Source organism: Armigeres subalbatus, chromosome 3 (assembly GCF_024139115.2).
Source record: "Armigeres subalbatus isolate Guangzhou_Male chromosome 3, GZ_Asu_2, whole genome shotgun sequence".
NCBI lineage: Eukaryota > Metazoa > Arthropoda > Insecta > Diptera > Culicidae > Armigeres > Armigeres subalbatus.
The window spans coordinates 65,515,597-65,539,988 of NC_085141.1; the positions used below are offsets into that span (position 1 = coordinate 65,515,597).

The 24,392-nt window shown below is 40.8% G+C and overlaps 1 protein-coding gene across 8 annotated transcripts in view; it reads left to right on the forward strand.

The window, feature by feature from the left end:
* LOC134224962 (protein groucho) overlaps nt 1-24,392 on the forward strand; it is a 515,335-nt gene that overhangs the window by 322,296 nt on the left and 168,647 nt on the right. For all 8 annotated transcript variants that reach the window (XM_062704655.1, XM_062704657.1, XM_062704660.1 and 5 more), the window contains one exon: nt 10,444-10,488. In XM_062704655.1, the coding sequence (XP_062560639.1) occupies nt 10,444-10,488 (45 nt within the window). The remainder of the gene's footprint in view (nt 1-10,443; nt 10,489-24,392) is intronic.

Sequence of the window (24,392 nt, forward strand, 5' to 3'; positions counted from 1 at the left end):
TCTCTCAGCGAAGCGGTCAAATTTCTATTGGCTCCAAAACCCATCTTACGACATATCAAACTTCATTTTTTTACGTCATAAGATGAGTTTCGGTACTAATCTAAATTTGTTTACTTCCTTGAGGGAACCAGGTTCCCAAGAACACTTCCGGTCGTAGCCAATGTGTCCAAAATCTCAAAAAAAATCATGTATTCAATTTGCCTTTTAAAATCATGGAGTTTGATATGTCGCAATATGGGTTTCGGTGCTAATCAAAATTTGTCCACTTCTCTGAGGGAACCAGGTTCCCGGGAACACTTCCGGACGTGGCCAATGTGTCCAAAATCTCTAAAAAAAACCCATCAATTGAGCTTGTCTTTCAAAATCATGGAGTTTGATGTGTTGCAAGATGGGTTTCGGTGCTAATCGAAATTTGTTAGCTTCCCTGAGGGAATCAGGTTCCCGGGAACACTTCCGGACGTGACCAATGTGTCCAAAATCTCTCAAAAATTCATGTATTCTGCTTTTCTTTTAAAATCATGGAGTTTGACATGCCGCAAGATTTCGGTGCTAATCGAACTTTGTCCGGTCCTCTGAGGAAATCAGGCGCCCAAGAACACTTCCGGACGTGACCAATGTGTCCAAAATCTCTCAAAAACCCATCTATTCTGAGGGAACCAGGCTCCCAGGAACACTTCCGAACGTGGCCAATGTGTCCAAAATCTCTCAAAAACTCATCTATTGAGCTTGTATTTCAAAATCATGGAGTTTGATATGTCGCAAGATGGGTTTTGGTGCTAGGCAAGATTTGTCCACTTTCTTGAGGGAACCTGGTTCCCGGGAACACTTCCGGATGTGGCCAATGTGTCCAAAACCTCTCAGAGTTTGGCATACCGCAAAATGGGTACCGGCGCTAATCGAAATTTGTTCGCTTCCCTGAGGGAACCAGGCTCCCGGGAACACTTCCGGACGTGGCCAATGTGTCCAAAATCTCTCAAAAACCCATCTATTGAGCTTGTCTTTCAAAACCATGGAGTTTGATGTGTCGCAAGATGGGTTTCGGTGCTTATCGAAATTTGTCCGCTTCCCTGATGGAACCAGGCTCCCGAGAACACTTCCGTGGTGAACGTGGCCAATGTGACCAAAATCTCTCAAAAACCCATCTATTGAGCTTGTCTTTCAAAACCATGGAGTTTGATGTGTCGCAAGATCGGTTTTGGTGGTTATCGAAATTTGTCCGCTTCCCTGATGGAACCAGGCTCCCGAGAACACTTCCGAACGTGGCCAATGTGTCCAAAATCTCTAAAAAAAACCCATCAATTGAGCTTGTCTTTCAAAATCATGGAGTTTGATGAGTTGCAAGATGGGTTCCGGACGTGACCAATGTGTCCAAAATCTCTCAAAGATTCATGTCTTCTGCTTTTCGTTTAAAATCATGGAGTTTGACATGCCGCAAGATTTCGGTGCTAATCGAACTTTGTCCGGTCCCCTGAGGAAATCAGGCGCCCAAGAACACTTCCGGACGTGGCCAATGTGCTCAAAACCTCTCAAAATTTCATCTATTGAGCTTGTTTTTAAAAATCATGGAGTTTGATTTGTCGCAAGATGGGTTTCTGTGCTAATCAAAATTTGTCAACTTCCCTGAGGGAACCAGGCTCCCGGGAACACTTCCGAACGTGGCCACTGTGTCCAATACCTCTCAAAAACTGATCTATTGAGCTTGTCTTTCAAAATCATAGAGTTTGATATGTCGCAAGATGGGTTTCGGTGCTAATCGAAATTTGTCCACTTCCTTGTGGGAACCAGGATCCCGGGAACACTTCCGGATGTGGCCAATGTGTCCAAAACCTCCCAAAAACTCATCTATTTGGATTCTCTTCCAAAACCATGAAGTTTGATATGTCGCAAGACTGGGTTGTGTCCACTTGAAAAGTGTCCACCACCCCAGGGATACCCCAGGGAACCAGGTTCCCGGAACATCCGGAACCATGTCCTGGTGATTCAAATGTATCAAAACTAACTTTTGATGCTGGTCAATGATGATTGACCACGATTCGTTCATTTATCAATGGTTTAAAAAAAAATGACCCGTTTTTGACTGCATCTGACCCAGGACCCCCCCTTAATAAATCCGGCCGGATTGGCACCATGGTCAAATCAAGTCATGTACCAAAAAATAGACATGATGACGCTTCTTCCCTTTGAACTGCACGCTTCAACTGTCTACTACTGACTCCCCGATTCATTTTTCCCGTCTCTCTTCGCTGCCACTTTCGTTCAGTTCTAGGGTTGTCGCCTTTTCGCTCTAAAATGCGGGTTGCCTGATTTCATTTCGCCGCATGTGAAAAATGTCCAGGGGTGTATTAGTATATTTTTTTTGATGAGATGTTTTTTTTACCAGATGAGATGATGAGATGTTTATGGAGCCAGTAATTGACTATATTGTCACCTCATTCGGTAACAAGGTTTACACCCGTATCCAAGAGGCTTTTATCTTTGTTTTAATGGTTAATGCTTAAATTCGATAACTGTTTCATTTCAGATCATCCAAGAATTCCCTGGAGTATAGACCTTAAGGTCTTCATGCGTAACCAATGGGCTCTTATCTCTTTTTTTAAATGGCTCATGCCCTATTCGATCTAGTGAACAAATAGGATACGCCTCCAATAGCTGTTTCTTTCCAGTTCATCGAAGAATTCTCTTGGAGTATAGGCTTTGAAGTCTACACGCCTAACCAAAAGGCTGCTATCTCGTTTTCAAATAGTTCATGTCCTATTCGATCTAGTGAACCAAAGGGTATATCCTTTCAAAAGCTGTTCCTTTCCAGTCCATTCAAGAATTCCCTGGATAATAGGACTTAAGGTTTACACGCGTAACTAAACGGATATTCTCGCTATTTTAACATTGTTGAAAAAAATTGGATTCGTCTTGGATTATTTATTCGTCCTAGTTTGTCCCTGAATTCCCTGAATTCTAGGCCTTAACGTCTACATGCGCAATCAAAGGGGTTTTAATTCCGTAGAATCAAATTGGAAATGCCTTTAATGAATGTTTAATCCCAGGTACTTCCTGGAGTATAGGTGTTGATGTCTACATGATCTTTATAATCAAATAGGATACCCCATCAATAACTTTTCTGTTCAGGTCAAGTTACTAGATGGTTCATATATTTTCAAATTGCTCCTGCTCTATTTGATCCATGAAATCAAATTGGATGCGCCTTCAAAAACCTTGCATTTTAGGCCATCCAAGAATTCCCTGGAGTATAGGCCTTGAAATTCATACACGTAACAAAAGGTTTGTTATCTCTTTTTGAAAATAATTCATGCTCTATTTGATCTATTAAACAAAATTAAATATGCCTTCAATAGCTATTTTTCTCCAGGTGCTCCAAGAATCACTGGAATATAGGCCTTGGATCTACACGCGTAACTAAAGGTCTATTTTTTTTAATGATTCATGCTCTTTTAAATCCTTACGCCTGGAGCCGCCTTCAATAACCTTTCCATTCCAGGTCATCCAAGAACTCCTACCCCGGTCTACACGCGTAACAAAAAAAAAAACAGTTTTCTCTTTTAACAATAGTTTGTGCCCTTTTTGATTCAAAGAGTCATCCAATAATTCCCTGGAGCATATGACTTAAATTCTACACGCATAACCAGAAGTCTCTACAGTCAAACCTCCATGAGTTGATATTGAAAGGACCATCGACTTATGGAAATATCGAGAAGTGGAATAGAAATTCCTTGAATAACGGTTTGAAAGGACCATCACAGTAACCCAGAAATATTTGTTTAGTATGGCATAATTTGCTTCCATGAGTCGATATCGAGTCATAGAACATCGACTCATGGAGATTGGACTGTAATAGATTTCCAAAAATGATGAATGCCCTTGTAGTCCATAGAAAAAAAAAATGGATATACCTTCAACTATTGTTGCATCCCAGTTCAACCAATAATTTCCTGAGGTATTGACTTTCAGCTCATTGAGAGCGTTTTGCCTTTTTTGATCGTTTATGCTTATGCGATCCATAGAACTGAATGGGATGAGCGTTCATCAGTTGTTCTTTTCAGTCCATTCAAAAATTCACTGCAGCTTTGGCATTGATGTGGTCATGCGTACCCAAAGGACTGTTATTTCTTTCGTAACGTTATTTTTCATTGAACTTTTGTAGTACTTACTTACTTGCTTGATGGACTACAGCTCTTCGATGAACCTACGCCGAATGGAGTATCCTTCTCCACTGGACTCGATCCTAAGCCAATCGATTCCAGTCGCCCTGAACATTGAGCGCCCTCAGGTCCTTTTCAACTGCAAAAAGCCATCGTGTACACGGCCTTCCACGAAGCCTGAAGCCTCTTCCGGGTTTTCTACTAAATATTATCATCGCTTGACGTTCTTCCGGAATACGATCAACATGTCCAGCCTTCCGTAGCGCCGTGTTGTATAAGCTTAATTATATCCAGCCCTTTATACACCTGGTACAACTCGTGATTCATGCGACGCCGCCAGATACCGTTCTCCTGTTTACCGCCGAGTCGGCAAGTCGACTTAAGTCGAGACAAGTACGAGACACTGAAGACGACCTTACAGTTGAGGTCGAAATACGTATATGTAAAAGTATTACGATGTGGTGGAATTAAATGGAATTGTGCTAAACTCGTTTTATGACAGTGAAGGAATCAATTCCTAATTAATTTAAATAATCACTAAAAGCACGTTGAATTCCTAAAAGATCCTTCGTTATGTGTATTGACCTTAAGGTACAGTACAGCTCCAATTCTTAGAATTTTTTGATGGCGTTGAATGAAACATGCATTCCATTCATATTCTATTTTATTGAAATAATCACTAAGAGGTTGTTGCATTTTTAGAAGGAGCAAATAGATTTTCCGTTACGTGTATTGACCTTAAGGACTGTATTTTTATTCTTGGAATTCATGGATAGCCTGGAATGGATCATGTATTCATTTCATATACAATTTGGCTCAAATTATCACTAAGAGCTTACTTAAATTATAAAAAAGCAAATAAATCTTTCGTTACGCGTATTGACCTTAAGGCTTGTATTCTCCTTCTTTGAATTCACGCATGGCTAATGGAATGGAACATGCATTCTTTCCATATCCAATTTGGTTCAAATGATCTCTAAGAGCATTTTTCATTTCCAAAAGAAACAAACAGATCTTTCGTTACGCGTATTGACCTTCTGGCCCGTACTCCAGTCCTTGGAATTCTTAGATGGTTTGGAATAAAACAAATGTTAAATGCACGTCCAATTTGATTAAAGAATCGCAAGGAATATTGATGTTTAGACCGCTGGGAGTATGTACCATATCAAAAATACCTATAGATGTTAGTTTTTGCGTAGAGGCCTGAAAGCCTAAGCTCCATGGAGTTCTCGGAAGCCCTGGAACATGTGATAATAACATATCCAGTTTGGGTCTTAGAATTGCTATGATTATGTATCGTATTTCAAATAGTCCAAAAATCAATTAATTAAATAAAGAAAACTAGTAATTTAAGAAAAAATATTTAAGCTTTTTTAGAGGAATGTCTTCTGTCTAGGACGAGCTTAGTACTTTCCAATTAGTTGTATCTTTATATACATAAAAATGAATTTCAATCTGTCTGAACCTTATAGACTCGGAAACTACTGAATCGATCGGCGTGAAAATTTGTATAAAGAGGTTTTTGGGGCGGGCGAAGTTTCTTAAGATGGTTTGAGACCCCTCTCCGCTTTGGAAAGGGGGCTCCCATACAAATGAAATACCAATTTCTTCATAACTCGAGAATTAATCAAGCAAATGGAACCAAATCTGGCATGTGGAGGTTTTGGCAGGGAAGATATGTTTCTGTGGTGGTCCTAAACCCCTCCCCTTCTGGGAAGGGGGCTCCTATACAAATGAAATAGAAATAACTGCATAACTCGAGAACTAATTAGAGAATGAATCAATTTTAGGCGAAACGAAGTTCGTCGGGTCTGCTAGTAGTTTAATAAAGTAGTCAAATAAGATTAGATTAAGTACTTAGCGGCGATTGTTTTTTTCAAGTCGAGTCAATTACGATACACTGGAGATGGCCTCACAGTTGAGGTCGAATTACGTATCTGTAAAAATAACAAAACATAGTGGAATCAAATGAAAAGTAGTAATTTAAACGAAAATTATTTTTACGTCCCCCCAATAAGTACCGTGAAAAGAGAGTTGAGTGTACACAAATTATTCGACCACTAATCTCACAATTTTCGCATATCCCGTTTTAAAAGTTATTTATTTCATCAACGATGTTGCGTTTATCCTGTTTTATTCATCAAAGTTCAGTCTATCCTATTCTTATTTTTTTAAATTTATTTTATTAGAGTGATTGAAATATTTGAGTTTCTCACTTCGGTCAGTATATCCAGTAATGACACATATATGAGAAATTGGAAATAACGTTCCGACTTTCAAGGAAACTTATTCATATTCGTGTCTTTTCTTTTTCTTTTTTTTTGAAAATATGCTGTTCGAAATCGCCATCTCCAGATTGGTATTCCTTCACCTTTGCTCGCATGGCTAACTGGAGAACAAAAAGCCCAATAACGGCAATCCAAATACGAATGAGAGGGGATAATAATTTTCAGTACAACGAATCCACATCCGTAATCATCAAACATAGAAGCAACGTAAACACTTATTATCGTTGCACGTTCTATCGACATCAAATCTGACGCCAAAGTTATCAAATTTCCCTCACCGTCATCAAACTTATTCATTGCGTTTTTACCACACTGGTTGGCTGTGCTATGAGGATGATGAATTCTCTTGCCCCTCAAGAAACAACCACCACCCTAAATCAGTCAGAGATTACGCATTTTGACTTCTTGCCATCGTTGGAAGCTTGAGTCCAATCCGGTGGTATGAGTTTCATTGATTTTTTTCTTCATCATCATGTTTCATGATTTCCATCGCATTTGCTCTCGCAATCTGTTTGGCTGTCCGTTGAACTTCGGAAAAGCAGACAAAAAAGGCACAGTAAATCGATAAGAACGCGAAAAGTCTTTGATCTTTTCTAGCTGGGTAAATGCGTTGGCAGCGAATGAGGCCCATTTTTTCTACACTGATAAATTTACGTTTTCGAGTCATATTGATCTGTATTGCTTGTGAAAAATAGCTCAAAATTAGCATTTTCAAGCTTTCATATGGTCAACTATTTCACTTATTGTGGAATGGACGTAACAATTTTCGAGACAATTTCCAATCCGAAAACTGCCCAGACCGACAGTGGGAATCGAACCCAGCCACCCTCAGCATGGTCTTGCTTTAAGGAGGGCCCCTATGCTGAATAGTCCCATACCATATTACAGCGGTTCTCAACCTGGGGTACATGTACCCCTGGAGGTACCTTCGCTGGCCATAGGGGGTACCTCGGACAAAAATGCGTAATGGCGGACATATTACAATTTCAATCAAAAATCATTGATAAAGTTTTGATAATTGTGTATTTTCTATTTCAAAAATTTATATTGTACATAATATGTAATGCGATCAATAAATCCCAATGGAATCCTACCTTCCACAACCAGCACAATGTATGAAGGGCTGCGGAACAAAAGATCAAACGAACAAAACGTCGAATGAAAACATTTTTTTTTTCACTAAAACTCGGTTGCTTCGTTGCAAGAGGATTAGAAGCATCCTTTTACGCCTCTCGGAAGCCTTCTTCCAAGCAGCTCGAAGGCTTCCTTTCAAGAGGCTCGGAAGCCTCCTCTCAAGAGGCTCGGAAGCCTCCTCTCAAGAGGCTCGGAAGCCTCCTCTCAAGAGGCTCGGAAGCCTCCTCTCAAGAGGCTCGGAAGCCTCCTCTCAAGAGGCTCGGAAGCCTCCTCGCAAGAGGCTCGGAAGCCTCCTCTCAAGAGGCTCGGAAGCCTCCTCTCAAGAGGCTCGGAAGCCTCCTCTCAAGAGGCTCGGAAGCCTCCTCTCAAGAGGCTCGGAAGCCTCCTCTCAAGAGGCTCGGAAGCCTCCTCTCAAGAGGCTCAGGCCTCCTCTCAAGAGGCTCAGAGCCTCCTCTCAAGAGGCTCTGGAAGCCTCCTCTCAAGAGGCTCAGGAAGCCATCTTCTCAAGAGGCTCAGAAGCCTCCTCTCAAGAGGCTCAGGCCTCCTCTCAAGAGGCTCAGGAAGCCTCCTCTCAAGAGGCCTCAGAAGCCTCCTCTCAAGAGGCTCAGAGCCTCCTCTCAAGAGGCCTCGAAGCCTCCTCTCAAGAGGCTCGAGCCTCCTCTCAAGAGGCCTCAGGCCTCCTCTCAAGAGGCTCAGGCCTCCTCTCAAGAGGCCTCGAGCCTCCTCTCAAGAGGCCCGGAAGCCTCCTCTCAAGAGGCTCGGAAGCCTCCTCTCAAGAGGCTCGGAAGCCTCCTCTCAAGAGGCTCGGAAGCCTCCTCTCAAGAGGTTCGGAAGCCTCCTCTCAAGAGGCTCGGAAGCCTCCTCTCAAGAGGCTCGGAAGCCTCCTCTCAAGAGGCTCGGAAGCCTCCTCTCAAGAGGCTCGGAAGCCTCCTTTCAAGAGCCTTTCTAGAGGCTCGGAAGCCTCTTTCCAAGAGGCTTGGAAGGATCCTTTCAAGAGGCTCGGAAGCCTCCTCTCAAGAGGCTTGGAAGCCTTCCTTCAAGAGGCTCGGAAGCCTTCTTTCAAGAGGCTCGGAAGCCTTCTTTCAAGAAGCTCAAAAGCCTTATTTCCTAGAGGCTCAAAAGCCTCCTTTTCTAGAGACTCAAAAACCTCCTCTCAAGATGCTCGGAAGCCTCCTTTCAAGAGGCTCGGAAGCCTTTTTGCAAGAGGATCGGAAGCCTTTTTGCAAGAGGATCGGAAGGCTCATTTCGAGAGGCTCGGAAGCCTCTTTTCAAGAGGCTCGGAAGTCTATTTTTAAGTGGTTCGGAAGCCTTTTTTCAAGAGGCTCGGAAGTCTATTTTTAAGTGGTTCGGAAGCCTTCTTTCAAGAGGCTCGGCATCCCCGATCAGGAATGCATAACAAAATTATATCTCAATTATATCAATAGTTGTTATTTAAAACAACGTGTTTTATAATTAGATAATTCGATAAAAATGTGTCTTCGGCCAGTTTTATATCATATCAAAATTATAACAACATTAGTTATGATTATTTTCACAAAATAATTGCCTACATTTTTTTGTAGACATTGGAAACAAAATCGGAGGTAATAACCATCAGTATAACTTGAACCCGCTCGATATTCATGCATAGCTGGAACAAAGTACAAAGTTAAATTGCCTACATTATGGATGGAAATCCGTCGTGGTAACGTACCAGATTTCTATCCGTGATGTAGGCAATTACCTTGAAAGTAGATTTTTGTAGAGAAAAAAATATATCAACGTTTGTTATAATGCTGATATGAAGGTTTCAACCTCTGTTTTAATTGTGTTATGGCTAGAGGTATTTTTGATATAATTTTTGTTATTTTAACAACTAACCAGCAAAATTTATATCACATTCTGTTAAAATATTCTTCTGAAATAAATAACTCCCCTTGTTATAATTTTGTTATGCATTATTGATCGGGTCTTCCTTTCAAGAGGCTCGGAAGCCTCCCTTCAAGAAGCTCAGAATTCTTCTTTCAATAGGCTTGGAAGCATACTATCAAGAGGCTCTGAAGCGTTCTTTCCTTTTAAGTGGCTCGAAAACCGCCTTCAAGAGGCTCGGAAGCCTCTCTACAACAGGCTCAGAGGCCTCTAATAAAGAGGCGCGGAAGCCTACTCTAAAGGGGCTCAAAAGCATAACGGAATTATGTTGATAAGAAAATTATTTTAAGCTTTTTAGTGGAATGTTTTCACCTGTCATAAGACGAGTTTAAACAATCCCATTGAATTCCACCACTTAATTGTATCCTGACAGATACGTATTTCGACCTCAACAGTAAGGCCGTCTTCAGTGTCTTGTACGTCGAAATAGTCGAGTCAAGTACAAGACACTGAAGACGGCCTTACTGTTGAGGTCGAAATACGTATCTGTCAGGATACAATTAAGTGGTGGAATTCAATGGGATTGTTTAAACTCGTCTTATGACAGGGGAATTATGTTTTCAAGAGGATTGGAAGCCTACTTTCGAGAGGGGGTACCTGAAATCATGCAAAAGTTCGAAGGGGTACCTCCCAAGAAAAAGGTTGGGAACCGCTGCCATATTACATAATTGAATTATGCTTGGACGTGGGTTTATATTGCGTGATTTTATCTTGCACGATTATTGTCATCTGATTATCTCGATTTTTGTATTACGGATCAGTTCGTAAAGGAAAAACTTTATATAGTTTTGTTTTCAAATAACGTTTGTTTTTACAAGCACAAAAAAATAAGTTCAGTGTCTAGTATTTTCACCATTTCTATAACGGCTATGCCATAAACTTATTCTAAACTTTCCCAAAAAATAACTATGCCTACTAAATGATTTTCAACTCACTATTTCTTTTTCTACTCATTACAGTACTACGAAATGTCGTACGGCCTGAACGTTGAAATGCACAAACAGGTAAGTTAATTAGAGAGCAACCAACTTTGCCATCGCTATTTGCATTAATCATGTAATTCAGTCCAACCGAATCGAATCCTAGATCGGGTTTCCTAATGAACATCGGTCCCCATCAACAAACAACTCCTCCGCTCCTAGAATTCACCAAATAAAGCGCCACAGCTTTCACTCTTTCTGTCTTGTTTTCCCTGTTGTAAATAAGATAATCACATAAAATTAAATAAATGTCATGGCACGAAAAGACAAACTCCCTACTCCCCTGTCGGCAGACAACTTGATGCGGTAACTTGCGATGAGGTGAGACCAACCAGCACCGGAGTCCTTTTCCTTTTCGCGTTCACTCTTATCAGATTTAGCGTGACGACGACGAAGACGACAACGGTGGAAGCCAAACTTCGCTAACCGATTCACACCCATCCGCTTCGGAAATTACCCCTATCGCACCGAACTGGCAACACTGTCTTGGCTAGCTTAAACACGACCCATGACGACAAGAACCAACGCTCAAATAGCCCCCATTCCAGAGAACCATTTCGACGGAACCATCGTCGACGAGCTGTGCGATGGTGGGTGGCTATAATATTCTCAAGCATCCTTTATAAGCGCCCCAAAGCAGTGGTTCTCAACCGTTCAGATACAATATGGCCATAAACCCTCGGTCAAAGATACAGTTCTAATTGATTCGACGGATTCTGGGAGCTCCTGCATCCGACGGAAAACATCCACTTCCTATCCTCATCCACCCGATAGGACTGTTGTAAATTGATCTACCACCCCACCGACCAACCTTTGGTGCGAGCGAAGTGAAGGCGAGGGTTATTAAATTAAAATAACAGTAATAGCTGTGAAAGCATGAAAAGTAGGAAAATCATGAACTCGTTTAAATTGCTTTCTTGCTCGCTTTGACGCTCGATTCTGCTTGGGGATCGCTCTCTTTTTCACTCTCACTTAACTCAACCGTATTGAGAATCGAGTCTCGCAGCTTGGGAAGAGAACCCACCATCCCTGCCGTGCCACCCCCAAAACCGAAAGTCAACTTGTTCCGATCCTGTGAAAATTTCCCCACTGTTGCAGGATGGTGACTGTGTGATTGAGGTCGGTGCGGAATGTATTTGCTTAATTGCGCTCGTTCCGACCAACCCAGCGACGACGACGACGACGTGCTATGAGTTTGCCGGAAACAGCAAGCAGGGATTTCTTCGGTGCGAGTGGAAATTGACACGGATTTTGTTGGTCGGTTGACGACAGCGGCGGCAAACAGGAGGGGGAAAGCAAAATTAGTGTGGGTTTATGTGTAGCGCAACCAATTTCCACAGAAGTTGGATCCGGTACCTATAGTACCTACTTTCAGCGATTGAATGGAGGAAGATGGAATGGGAATTTCGGTCGCCTATGATGCCTCCGCTTTTGCTGGTAAGCGTTGTTGCGGCTTGTGGGATGGGGATTGTGCGAGTTAGAAAACTGTCAAGTTTTGAAAAGTGGTTGGCATGCTTGGCAGTCAAGTGAACCATTGTTGGTCGTTAGTTGCGCTAATATTTCGATGCACTGACTGTGGTAGTAATAAGGTGATATTTAATTTCTCCTACTATTGTCTAATGGTAGTTATACAATACCATGTAAAATAGTTTAATAGAATTATATATACAAACAATGTGGAAAATCAATAAAAAAAATAGATTGAAATTTAAAAAAATATAAATTTAAAAATTGAAAACTTGCACTCAAGTTTTTTTTTCTGTCCTCAAAATGATTGATTGTGTGTCTTAATGTTTAAGATAAAACTATCAAGTGCCTCTCTGTAATATCATTGAATAAAGAGCAAGACCGTGCTGTCCTAAAGTTGAAAGAGACACTGTTTAATATTAAGTTGTTTCAAAACATATTTGAAACCTAAGAAATGTTTACAAATGACAACAATTTGAGAATAAAACCGTATAAATATGGAACAAAATGATACAAAAACAATCGTTTTGATTGCCTCATTCAAAATTTTGAATGCTTGTAAAAAAATTGAATGCTAGTAAAAAACCCTGGTGTTTGTGCCATTCTCGTACAGCATGAGCATGATTGACCGCCCACGGTTGCTACTCCGTTATTGCCAGGTCAGCTGTAGTTACACAGAGAACCAACAGATGAAGTTTGGGACTAACATCATCTTCAATGTGTAAGAACTGGTGACCCAAAAAAATAAGCAATACCAGCGCCGGCCGTGTCCGAATGCAGGTCAATAAAGGAATAGGTAGGAAATTGTTGACGTGATACTCGCTTTGATAGGAGCCGACGAGTCATCTGCACTTCCACGAGAAATCACTGGGATGTTGGATATATAGGATAGGGAGTGTGGCAGGGTTCGTTTTGGTAAACGGTATGCCGTGTATAGCGTGTAGTTTGATCTATGAAAACAATACTATTTTTTTAAAGGCCGCACAAAGCAGAACAAAATTTCGGTGATCGGCTGATCGTTCTGCTTACCGCACAAAGCAGAATAAAACTATGATGAGTGATGACCGGCCGATCGTTCTGCTTACTGAAGAAAACATGCCTAGACGCGATTTAAACTTTTACTTTCTTAATAATTTACACACACGCATGAAGCAGAACAGAATTTCGGTTACCGGCCGATCGTTCTGCTTACCGCACAAAGCAAAACAAAATTTCGATGACCGGCCGATCATTCTGCTCACTGAAGAAAGCACGTCTGGACGCGATCTTCGATCGTTCTACGTCCAATAAAAAACACGAACAAATCTGCACTGAACTGATTGTTTCATTTTCCAATTTACTCGCCAACACAGCGGAATCAGATATTTTGATAACCGCGCGACCGTACTGCGTCCAACATAAAATACGAACACACTTGCACTCTTTACGATTTATTAACTTATATTTATTCCGTTATCTCGCGACGAAGAAAAAATCTCACAAACCGACGCGCACTTCAACGCGATCTATCAAGCACTCTACATTTTGTATCACAACGATTACTTCTAAATCTTACCCTCACCCACATTCAGCATATACTAAATATTACTACGCGCATTCTTTATTTGCATCCTAGTGCTCAATTACATACCTTACGCCACACTGAACACTTTATATGATAATACTATGTTCGCACTAGGGCCTTGTAACATGTTATTCGGCTATCTTGATGAGCTTTAGTTTGTCGATAATTTGAATACATGTTATTCAGGCCGTAGTGCGAACATAGTATAAGGTACATTGCGGTGTAATTATTATAAATTAGTGTCGTATGGCGATAAAAAAGTTACAACGTTTACTTACTTACAACAGCTGCGTATTTTTTATCGTAATCTCGATCATCTTGTAAAATTTTAAACTACCTTATTTGAAACAGAAAATCCGCGTTAAAAAAAATTCACATATAACACATCAGTCTTGGCCAACATTATTCACACCACCTCTGAGTACTTAAATAAAATATTCGTACAAACTTGATTTAGATTTAGAACATAATTTTTGTAAAATGTGACAACGATAAGGAAAAATCTGATTTATTGACGTATTTATAACAACTCAACCTGCTCAACCTAGAAAAACTAGAAATCCCGAAAGTTTGATAAAACGAAATTGGGTAAACAACAAGAATCTCCAGTTAGCCTTGCATGCAAAAGCGTAGGATTGCCAATCCGGAGATGGCGAGTCGGAAAGCCTTCAATTAATAACTGTGGAAATGCCAATACTAAGTTGAAAAGCAGGTCAAGTTCCAGTTGGAATGTAGAGCCAATCGGAGCCCACCCCATTCAAATTAAATCTACTGTGATTTAAACTTATTCAGATAATGCTGGCAATACTGTACTACACAAAAATAAAATCAGAAATATTATATGTTATAATAATTTTTTACTCCTTGTACAAAGTTTGCAGTTTGCACATTGCAATTTATTGGAATATGGGGTAGGTTCTATACCCGAGGAATTGTCAATTTGGTACGAGAGCAACTTATGTCAGTGATGAAATTTTAATCAAATTTAAAAAAATCACTTCAAAAAGAATATTAAAAAAAAATTGTAACGCTATAATTTAATTGATTTGCTAAGCGTAGAAAAGAACTTTCGTTTACGATTCTAGTAGTTACTGTTACAATTTTCCAGATAAAGGTTTATGTATAGAGGGTAGAGACATATGGAAAGATGTTAGAACCCATGAGTGCTCTGAACCAATAGCTTCTTCAATAGAAGAAATAAGAGAAAACGACGTATGTACATTTCTAAACTAACAATACGAACAAATCAGAATGAGCTCACCAAAATCCTTTGACCAGTCTAGATAATTGAGCAACCTGTTATGCAACTTGCTTATCCGATGTTCCGGTTCATGCGTCCTTCTACCAAGTGTTGATAGTTTTTAGATGCCTTTCATGTCTTCCAACTTTCTCCATCGCAGAATCTTTCATCGAAGCCACGCATCAGGCAAGCTTCTGTAGTAGTACTTGAAAAACGGTCGTCTTCTAGAGGTTTTCACAAACTGGAAACACATATTCCTTTTTCAGCAGCTTAGAAACGCTCCGTCAGTCAACGAGAGATTCACAATTGCAGGTAGCGGCCCCTCAAGCTATTGAAATATGGCGCCAGACTTGACATGCTCTGGTTATCCGGTTGATAAACCCAAACTTGATCTGCTTCATCAATAGAATTCATGTTTGTGAAGGTACTTGTTATATTCACCGATTAATACTTTTTGGAAAATTTGACGCGAGAAATTTTAAACGTCTTCACTCAGTCGCGACATGCTTCGATCTGTTTGTGCCTTTCTCGTACATTAGATAAACTAAAACAAAAATAAGTGAGAATTTTTAGAGTGTTTTTCGTATATAAATCGTATTTTGGCCATAAATTTTGATCCCACAATTCGATCTGACCAATTTTCAATAAGAAAAAATGGGACAGGATTCCCCGACGAATGCAATTTATTGCAAACAAGATAAGAGCTTAAAAAATGAGTGAGTTTTATTTTGCGCACATACATACACACACGCACACACAGACAGACATCATCTCAATTCGTCGTCGAGCTAAGTCGATTGGTCTCCGGACCTTCTATCACAAAATCGTCTTGGAAGTGAATATATAGCCTTTTCGTTACACCTTGGTGTACGAGAAAGGCAGAAAGGTACCTTTTTTTTAAATCTCCAAGTATTTTTGAGTGATTTATTTGGAAATCTATTGCTCATAACTTGATGATACATTTCCAAAATTTATTATAAATTTGCAGTACAATTATAGTATATGTGATGAATCCTAGATTATGTGAACATTTTCTCCAGATATCAAATGAAATGGTAAGATTACACTTCTTGCTATACTGCTCCGGAAATGTATGCGGCGATTCCTGCCTACAAGGCTGGAATTCGAATGACAACACCTTCAAAACATTCAAAAACAAACAGCAGCGTCCACGGAAAGACGGAAAGCAATGAAACAACTCCTTACGCTGCGGAAGCTCCTTTTGCTCAATGACGATGATGACGATGACACTAGTTCTAGATTGCTCCGAGCCGAGACGACGACGGGTGGGAGAACTCAAAGTTGGAATAATAATCAACTCGTAGACAAGTTCTTGCTGTGGCTTTGTACGCAAGATGTGCTGAGGGTTGGAGCTTTAATGGAGCAGTTAGATAGAGGGTTGAAGAACACAAGACGGAATGAATTACACCCAGTATAGAGTGGGGAAAGTTTTGTGGGGTGCGGGTTCATGATGGAATCAGTTGGGCTGTGAAATCTTGTCGACTGGTGTTGTTTATCCATCAGAATGAAGGGGGCGGTGTGGATAACGGAAGAAACCGTGAAGAGTTATGTCGGTGAGGTTTCCTGATATGGGTTCTGGTACGTGTAAGATTTCTGTTCGCCTACAATAGCGGAAGCAAAACGTCTTAGTCTTCCTCGTGTTACTTTGGAGGCACATTTAGATATTCAATGCTGTAGCGGTTAAGATGGGAGTGGTAGTGGACTGCGTATGTGTATATTAAGCAATAATAATCCAATTAGATACGGAATCAGATTAAAGGGAGGAAGAACGAAGATATTGCGGCTTATGTCGTTTGTGGTGTCTATCGATCTGGTTTATTTCAATGTTGTATGTTTCATTGGCCACTCAGAAATGTTCGATACATTTGTGGAAATCAGTTAATCAGGAGCAAAAAAGGCAAAATATTGATATGATCATGGACAATACAATTTCTATTCATTACTTTATTGACCCGGCCGTCGTTGTTCTGCATAGTAGGCAAGCGCATTGTGAACTGCCCATGCAAAACTTCCATACGAATCTCAATTTTAGTTTTTACGATTAACTCAACATTACTCATGGTTTTCGCATGGGGAAATATCATATAATCTCGTCGGAAACAACAACGAAAATATCTGCTACAGCATTTCATTTTATATTGGTATACAGATTCGTTATAATTGCTGGGATGTTCTTATTTAAGTTTCGTGCTCATCAATTTACGAAGACGTTGAGTATGAGCATGAACATCATGACCGTACAATTCTTAGTTGCCACTCCGTGATTGACTAGAACTTGCGAAATTGTAGTTCCCTGTACAAATAAATGGGTTTAGGGTCATTTGGCCGAATGAAGTTTGGCCGAATGCCATTTAGCCGAAAGGGTCATTTGGCCAAACGCCATTTGGCCGAATGCCGTTTGGTCGAATAGTTGAAATACGTTTCCTTATGAAGTGAGAAGTGAGACGAGAGAAGCAAGAAGTGTTTGTAATGGGAAGCAAGAAGCAGAGAGAAGTAACAAATGAGTAGTGTGAAGTTATTGGTAAGAAGTGATAAGTGGGATAGCAAGTAGCAATCAATACGAAGCAAGATCATCTCTGAATCTCTGAAGAAGAAGGGAAAGGAAGAAGGAAAAGGAAGAAGAAAGGAAAGGGAGAAGAAGGAAAAGGAAGAGGAAGGAAAAGGAAGAAGGAAGAAGGAAGAAGAAACAAAGAAGAAAGAAAGAAGAAAAAAAGGAAGAAGGAAAAATAAAAAAGGATGAAGGAAGAAGAAAGAAGGAAGAAAGAAGAAGGAAGAAGGAGTAAGGATGAAGGACCACTCGTAAACTGAGGTCAATTTCTTTTAACTATTCGGCCAAACGACCCGTTCGGCCAAACGGCTTCGGCCAAATTGTCTGACACCAATACATGGAGCGTGCGGTTAGCTCTCCATTTTCAATGTACACTTTTCGGAAATTCAAATGTTTTCAGGCAATAACGGCGCCAGCCAGATTCCGCGACGTTAGGCATAACGGACGTTAGGCATAACGGACGTTAGGCATAATGGACGTTAGGCATAATTTTGCCTTCTTTATGTCATAGACTGTTCTTTGGGTCATTTTATGCCTAACGTCCATTATGCCTAAAGTACATTAAGCCTAAAGTCCATTATGCCTAACGTACTTATGCCTATCGTCCTTATCCCTAACGTCCTTATGCCCAACGGCCGGCCTATCCGCGCCGGCCACGTACTTACGGTTCTATAGGAAAGAAAGGATTGTTAGTCCATCTCTCGTTGCTACTAGACCCCGAGTATATCTCTGTCGCTCCACGATTGTCTTGAGATAGGATATTGTGTTAGTTACAAAGGATATTTTATCTGGATTTATCTCTGTAAGCGATGCGATCTATGATAAAGGATATACTTAAACGCATTGTAAATATCCTACTCATGTTCCTATCGAACTGGCGGCTAACCTAGAATACGGCCAAACTCGCACTAGTTACTAATTTAATCGTATTCTAGGTTAGACGCCTGTTCGATAGGAACGTGAGCAAAATTGTGAGTATATCCCATCTAATAGATCGCATCGATTACCAAAGTGAATTCAGATAAAATATGCTTTGTAACTAACACAATATTACCTGGTAATTAATTATTTCACCGCACAAAGCAGAACAAAATAATTTCGGATGATCGCGTGATCGTTCTGCGTACTTCTCGAAAACACGCAATCTATATTTACATATCGCGAAAACACAAACAAATTGGCGTGTTCGTATTAGGGAACACGAATTGTGCACTAATTTATGCAGACATTTAGTCAAAACTTGAATTACGCGGCTGTTATGCGTCCTAATATGAATCATGCACTCATGCTCGTCATTTAAGGAAGGCATTGAAGACAAAATATATATGAACATGTTCAAAATTAGGATATGTAACACCGTTTTTTTTATAGTGAACAAAAATGAATTTTGAATAATATAGCCTCAATTCCAAAAATAAAAATAAAAGCGACATTAAGGTGTTGAAGTTAACCTTGAAAACAACGACTTGTTTGCGTTCAGCAAATATTTGCTGAGCTTTCCCCTCAATTTCAGAGCAGAGGATGTAGCAAACTTCCATCGAAAATTGTTTAGCAGAAAGGAGAAAATAATTCATGGTGCGATAATCATGTTTATATGTGACAAAAAAAAATCTTCGTATTCTATTCTCATATAACTCTCCTCAAGTCGAGCTTGTGTAAAAAATAACCGGCTACCGATACTCATTATATAGCGTTGTTGCCAGAATGGGCACTTCCCTAGGTGTTCGTTGGTGTTCTGGGTTCGAGTCTCGTTACAAGAGTCTAATGTTTTGTACTAGAAAACTAGTGTTTTTTTTTTTCAATTTATTATGGAAATTTTGATGCATGGATCAATTCAACACTTATTCGGTGCGTCAAAATAGCGCCCCAGAAGATAGTTATGTAATGGATAAGGCAGTTCAAATCCCGTACACTAATTACGAAAGCACTTGTGGGGAGGGGTATCTGTCATTTTCTTACTCCCCATTTTTTTTATTCCTTTTTTTATTTGTTGGGCATTGTGTTACTTAAACGCTACTATGCCGAAGATCTACTATGGTACTTTGCTGTACAGACGCCACACAGAATCTATTTTTAGAATAACATTACTCATTATTGTTGCCGTTGCCAGTCCATCTAATCGTGAGTCCATTGGGTTCATTTGTCGTGCATCCAATGATCGTTGTTCGATGGTCGGTTATCCGGGTACGTTGGAGGAATGCCTCCGAGAAGAACAATTTGTCAGTCGTCATCAGGCAGTCGTGACGGTGACGTGCGTTCCCCAAAACGCCACCATATGGGCTGCGTATCCAGTAACTGACGAGGGTTTGGCGAGGGGCTGGGATCATCCGCTTGTAAGGGGAAGGTATAGCCAACTACGCTACGGAACCCTTCTTACTCTCCATATAAAAAAAATAATTTGTATGGGAAAAATCTTATAAGAGGGAAGGTGGGCACGAAAAACCTTATAAAAAATACTTATGTCTCGCCCAGGACATTAGAAAAATTGTACAATTTAGCAGGACGGAACTCTTGGAAGAAGTTTATCAATTTTAGTTCTAATCAAGACATGTTAGAACTATGTAAAATCACTTGCGGCATGCCCGAATACGAATAGGACAATATGGGTGTTGAATTCAATTCAGTTATCATAGTTCAATTTACTCAAAATTCCAAGAGCGCTCCACAACATCGAAGAAGCGGGAAGAAGTCCTGTTGAACGACCGGTTAAATTAATACTCGTTCGACAGCCAACCGATGGGTGCAAACTATGGGTAGTCAACCGAAGTTGACAAGACCAGGTGACTAAATGAGCAACATTACCAAGAGAGCGCATTAGCGCATTGAGACTGATGCTAGTAAGAACAACCTTGCTGGGACTTCTGTCACCTAGTTGATAACTACGCTCAAGTAACCAAATTAATTTTATTGTGCACTTGAAGCACACATCAAAACCTGTGCCTGAAAATCATATATAATACGAATTTTAATACAATCTTGGTTCGAGACAGTCATAAATTTGTTAAAAAATGGAAAAGGCCCACTCTAGAGAAAGCGTTCAAAACATTTTCCTAAGGTTTGCTTAACACTTGTCGGTTAATCAAAGTGAGCATATAACCGCATTCAAGATTAGCATAAAACTCTGATAAGATAACTAAATATATTGATAGCTAGTATTTTTGCTATTCAGATCCGCCCTGATGATAAAACTTGTTGATGTAAATTTTGGTATTAAAAGAATTGAACAGTATCACAAATTGTTGATAATAACGATGAATTAATTGAAACATTTTAACAACATTGCGTTTTTGCCTTTCTCGTACAACAAAGTTGTACCGAAAGGCTATCATTTCACTCCAAAATCGAACTTTTTTTTATAGAAGTCTCGGAGACCCATGATGTTATATACCAATCGACTCAGCTCGTCGAACTGAACAAATGTCTGTCTGTCCGTGTGTATGTGTGTGTGTGCACACGAAAAACGAATACATTAGCCACTTTTTCACATAGCAATTCTTAACCGATTTTCTCGCAGCAATTTGCATTCGACAGGAGACAAAGCCTTAGGGGGGTCCCTGTAGCGTAGTTGGCTACAAGTTCGTCTTACAAGCGGATGGTCTTGGGTTCGATTCCCAGACTCACATAAACCCTCGTCAGTCGCCGGATCCGCAGCCCATACGGTGGCGTTCTGGGGTGCACGCCTTACCGTCACGGCTGCCTGATGACGACTGACAACTTGTTCTTCTCGGAGGCATTCCTCCAACGTTACCCGGATAAATGGCAACCGAACAATGCAACGATCATTGGATAGACGACATGGACAAACGGACACAATGGATTCACGATGAGATGGACAAGCAACGACAACAATAATGATAATGGAAAATCTAAAAATAGATTCTGTGTGGATTCTGGCAGCAGAAATGCCACAGTAGATCACGGCACAGTAGCGGATAAGTAACACAGAGTGCCTACCAAATAAAGAAAGGAATAAAAAAAAAAAAAGGGGACAAAGCCTTGTTGATCACTATTGAATTTGATAACGATCGACCATTGCGTTTAAAAGTTATAAAGAAAATGGAATCGAACTATATAAGCGACATATAAGGTTGGTGTCTTAGCTAAATGCGAGAAAGGCAGTATCACCACTCGGTGAATTTAGTTGTTTTTTTTTTCGTGTAATTTCACATGCCACGACCACTTTGTCGATAGTGTTTTGTTTATTGGAAAGAACATTTTTTTCGCTTCATTCATATCGCAAGGATTTAGTTTTATTAGAAAAAATCTTTAAAAAATCACTCATAAAATCATGTTTTGTTTTAGTTTCTCAACAAATATATTACAATATTTTGTGTGTAGTCCCGTATCTCAAAAAGATCTTATGCAATTATGTTAAAAGCGGAAACTGTCTCAAAACGTACTCTTTGTTCGATAAACTCGTTTGAAGAAATCCTAACGTGTAAATTTTTGAAATTTCTGTCAAATGTTCAGCTGACTTTTAAGGAAAACAGTGTTTTATGCACTTAAAAGCTTGAAATCACTTTAACATGGTCAAAATGTAAACGGAACGAATCGCGAAGTTGACAAGACTTGTAGAGCTCACCAAAAAAGTTCCGTTAAGATGTTGTAGCGATGGTTTTTGGCGTTTACATACCTAGTTTTTTTTTTAGAATTGAAAATAGCCCAAAACACTAAATCGACTTGAGCCATCTTGAATTCTTATCCAAATTCGCTGAAATTTTGACAGGAGGCTTATTTTAGCACAACAATTCTGATTCTGGGCTGACCGGTTGAATTATTAATACTTTTTGAAAACATGAATAGGTCTAATAGAATACCATAAGATCATAAAGACGACTATTTCATTAGAATTCGATGGCAACTGTAAAGGGCCCTGTTCGAAATATTTGATTCTCCAAGTGTAAAAAATAGAAGACCTACGAGCGCAGCAAAAGATTCCTTCACAAGAATTAGTCTAGCGAGGTCTTCCCCACTAGAAGGGCTAGCGATTACTTTGCTAGCACTCCCTCAGCGACGAGAGTTCATAGTCAAAGTGAAACTCTGGCTTCCAACACAATCGACGGGCCACTATCCGCGATCCGGTTAAACGTCGATGAGCTCATCGGGTTCGCGAGCGGTCGAAACAATATTAGTAAGGATCTAAAACAGTTCTGTAAATCGACAGTCACTTCAATCTGGAAAGCTAGAACAAGATGCACTTACTACGAGGTCGATTGGAAGCGAGAAGGCATAGGTAAGCTCGCAGGCTGAAGCCCTCTACTTCCTCGGAGGTACGGTTAAGGCGCAAGAGGTGATTGATTTCGCCTCAAGTGTCAACCTGGACCGGACTGCCGTGCACTTCAGGCGCGTCAAACAGCAACCTGGGGGTGAGTCCGATAACGTCAAGGCCAAGCGACGTTTGATCATTACGGCCGTGCTTGAGATGGCGCCCAATCATTAAGAGAGGGTGCCCAAACGTGGGAAGGGCAACTGTGCGGCCCAGGCTACTAAACCTCAGGGTGGGTGGTGTTAGCCAATATTTTCCAACCAGGCAAGGAAACTAAAGGACAGAGCGTCAGAGGCACCAGGACAGGTGAACTGTTCCTGGTGCCGAAAACTGAAGGTTAGCCGGTCAATATGCCCAGTAAGCATGTTCCAAGCACCTTTTGTTGAAAGGTGTTTTAGTTGCTTCGATTCAAGTCCCAACCTATAGGATTGTGAAGAATCGGATCGTGGCAACTTTTGTAGAACACCATTTGAGTGGCGATATTTAACATCAACGGGGCTGTTGACATCCAACGATTTAGTGTTGTTGTCGTTGATGGTAAGACCCGCCGTGGAGGAGCGTTCACTGAGGTTCACCTTACTCTGCATACCAGAGCGCCGTTGCACTAGTAGAGCAATATCATCAGTCAAACCTAAGTCGTTTAGATGCTCCATAGTAATATTCAGAGCACCATGATCTCGTCGATTACGATGATAAACAGTAGCGGAGATACAACACATTCTTTCCTCACTCCAGCAACTACCCAGATGGGGTCAGAAAAAGCTCCATTATGCAAAACCTTCGTACTACGCTTCGATGAGGCCGAAACTCCCTTGCATATAGGGAAGCCCCACAGGTACAGACGATCGAAAGCTTTTTCGTAGTCAATGAAGAGTCAGATAGAGCCGTCGTGTCTATTTTCTCCTTTATCCGATTCAGGATACCTTTACACAGAACTTTGAGAACATTGCACAGTGATGTGATGCCCCGCTAATTGTTGCACACAGTCAGATCCCCCTTTTTGGGACCTTTACAAAGACACCATGCCTGCATCCAGTCGGCCGAAAAAGTCGCGATTTTTTAGATATTGAAGAATAGTTAAAGCGACATTTGCGCAGATAGCATTAGGTCAGCTTTAAGTAGCTCTGCTGATATGCGATTGTTGGATTTCGTGCTTCGGATGGCTGCTTTAATCTCCTGCAACAATGGAGGTGCGGTAAGACGCGTGGCTACAAAGCAAGACCATGCTGAGGGTGGCTGGGTTCAATTCCCGGTGCCGGTCTAGGCAATTTTCGGATTGGAAATTGTCTTGACTTCCCTGGGCATAAAAGTATCATCGTGTTAGCCTCATAATATACGAATGCAAAAATGGTAACTTGGCTTAGAAACCTCGCGGTTAATAACTGTGGAAGTGCTTAATGAACACTAAGCTGCGAGGCGGCTTTGTCCCAGTGTGGGGATGTAATGCCAATAAGAAGAAGAATGGAGCTTCAGAGTTGACGCAGGTGGTACGTCGCACCCTTGGCGACTCTTGCCGAGATGTTGATGGTTGGTCGGGCGTCGAAACTTAAAGAAGTTGTTCGAAGTGCTCGAACCAACGTTTCTGCTGATCAGTCAAGTTGGTGAGTAACTGATTCTCCTTACTTCACTCAGGTGCCGTTAGATATCGTAGAGGAGGCGAATATCGCCAGTTGTTGCAGCTTTCTCCCCTTCGTTGGCCATGGAGTCTACTCATGCTCGCTTGTCCCGTCTGCAGCAGCGTTTAACTTCCTTCTGTAGAGCCGAATACCGTCGACGGGACTCGTACTTGGCTGCTCTGGTTCTTGCCCGCTCTATCTCGACC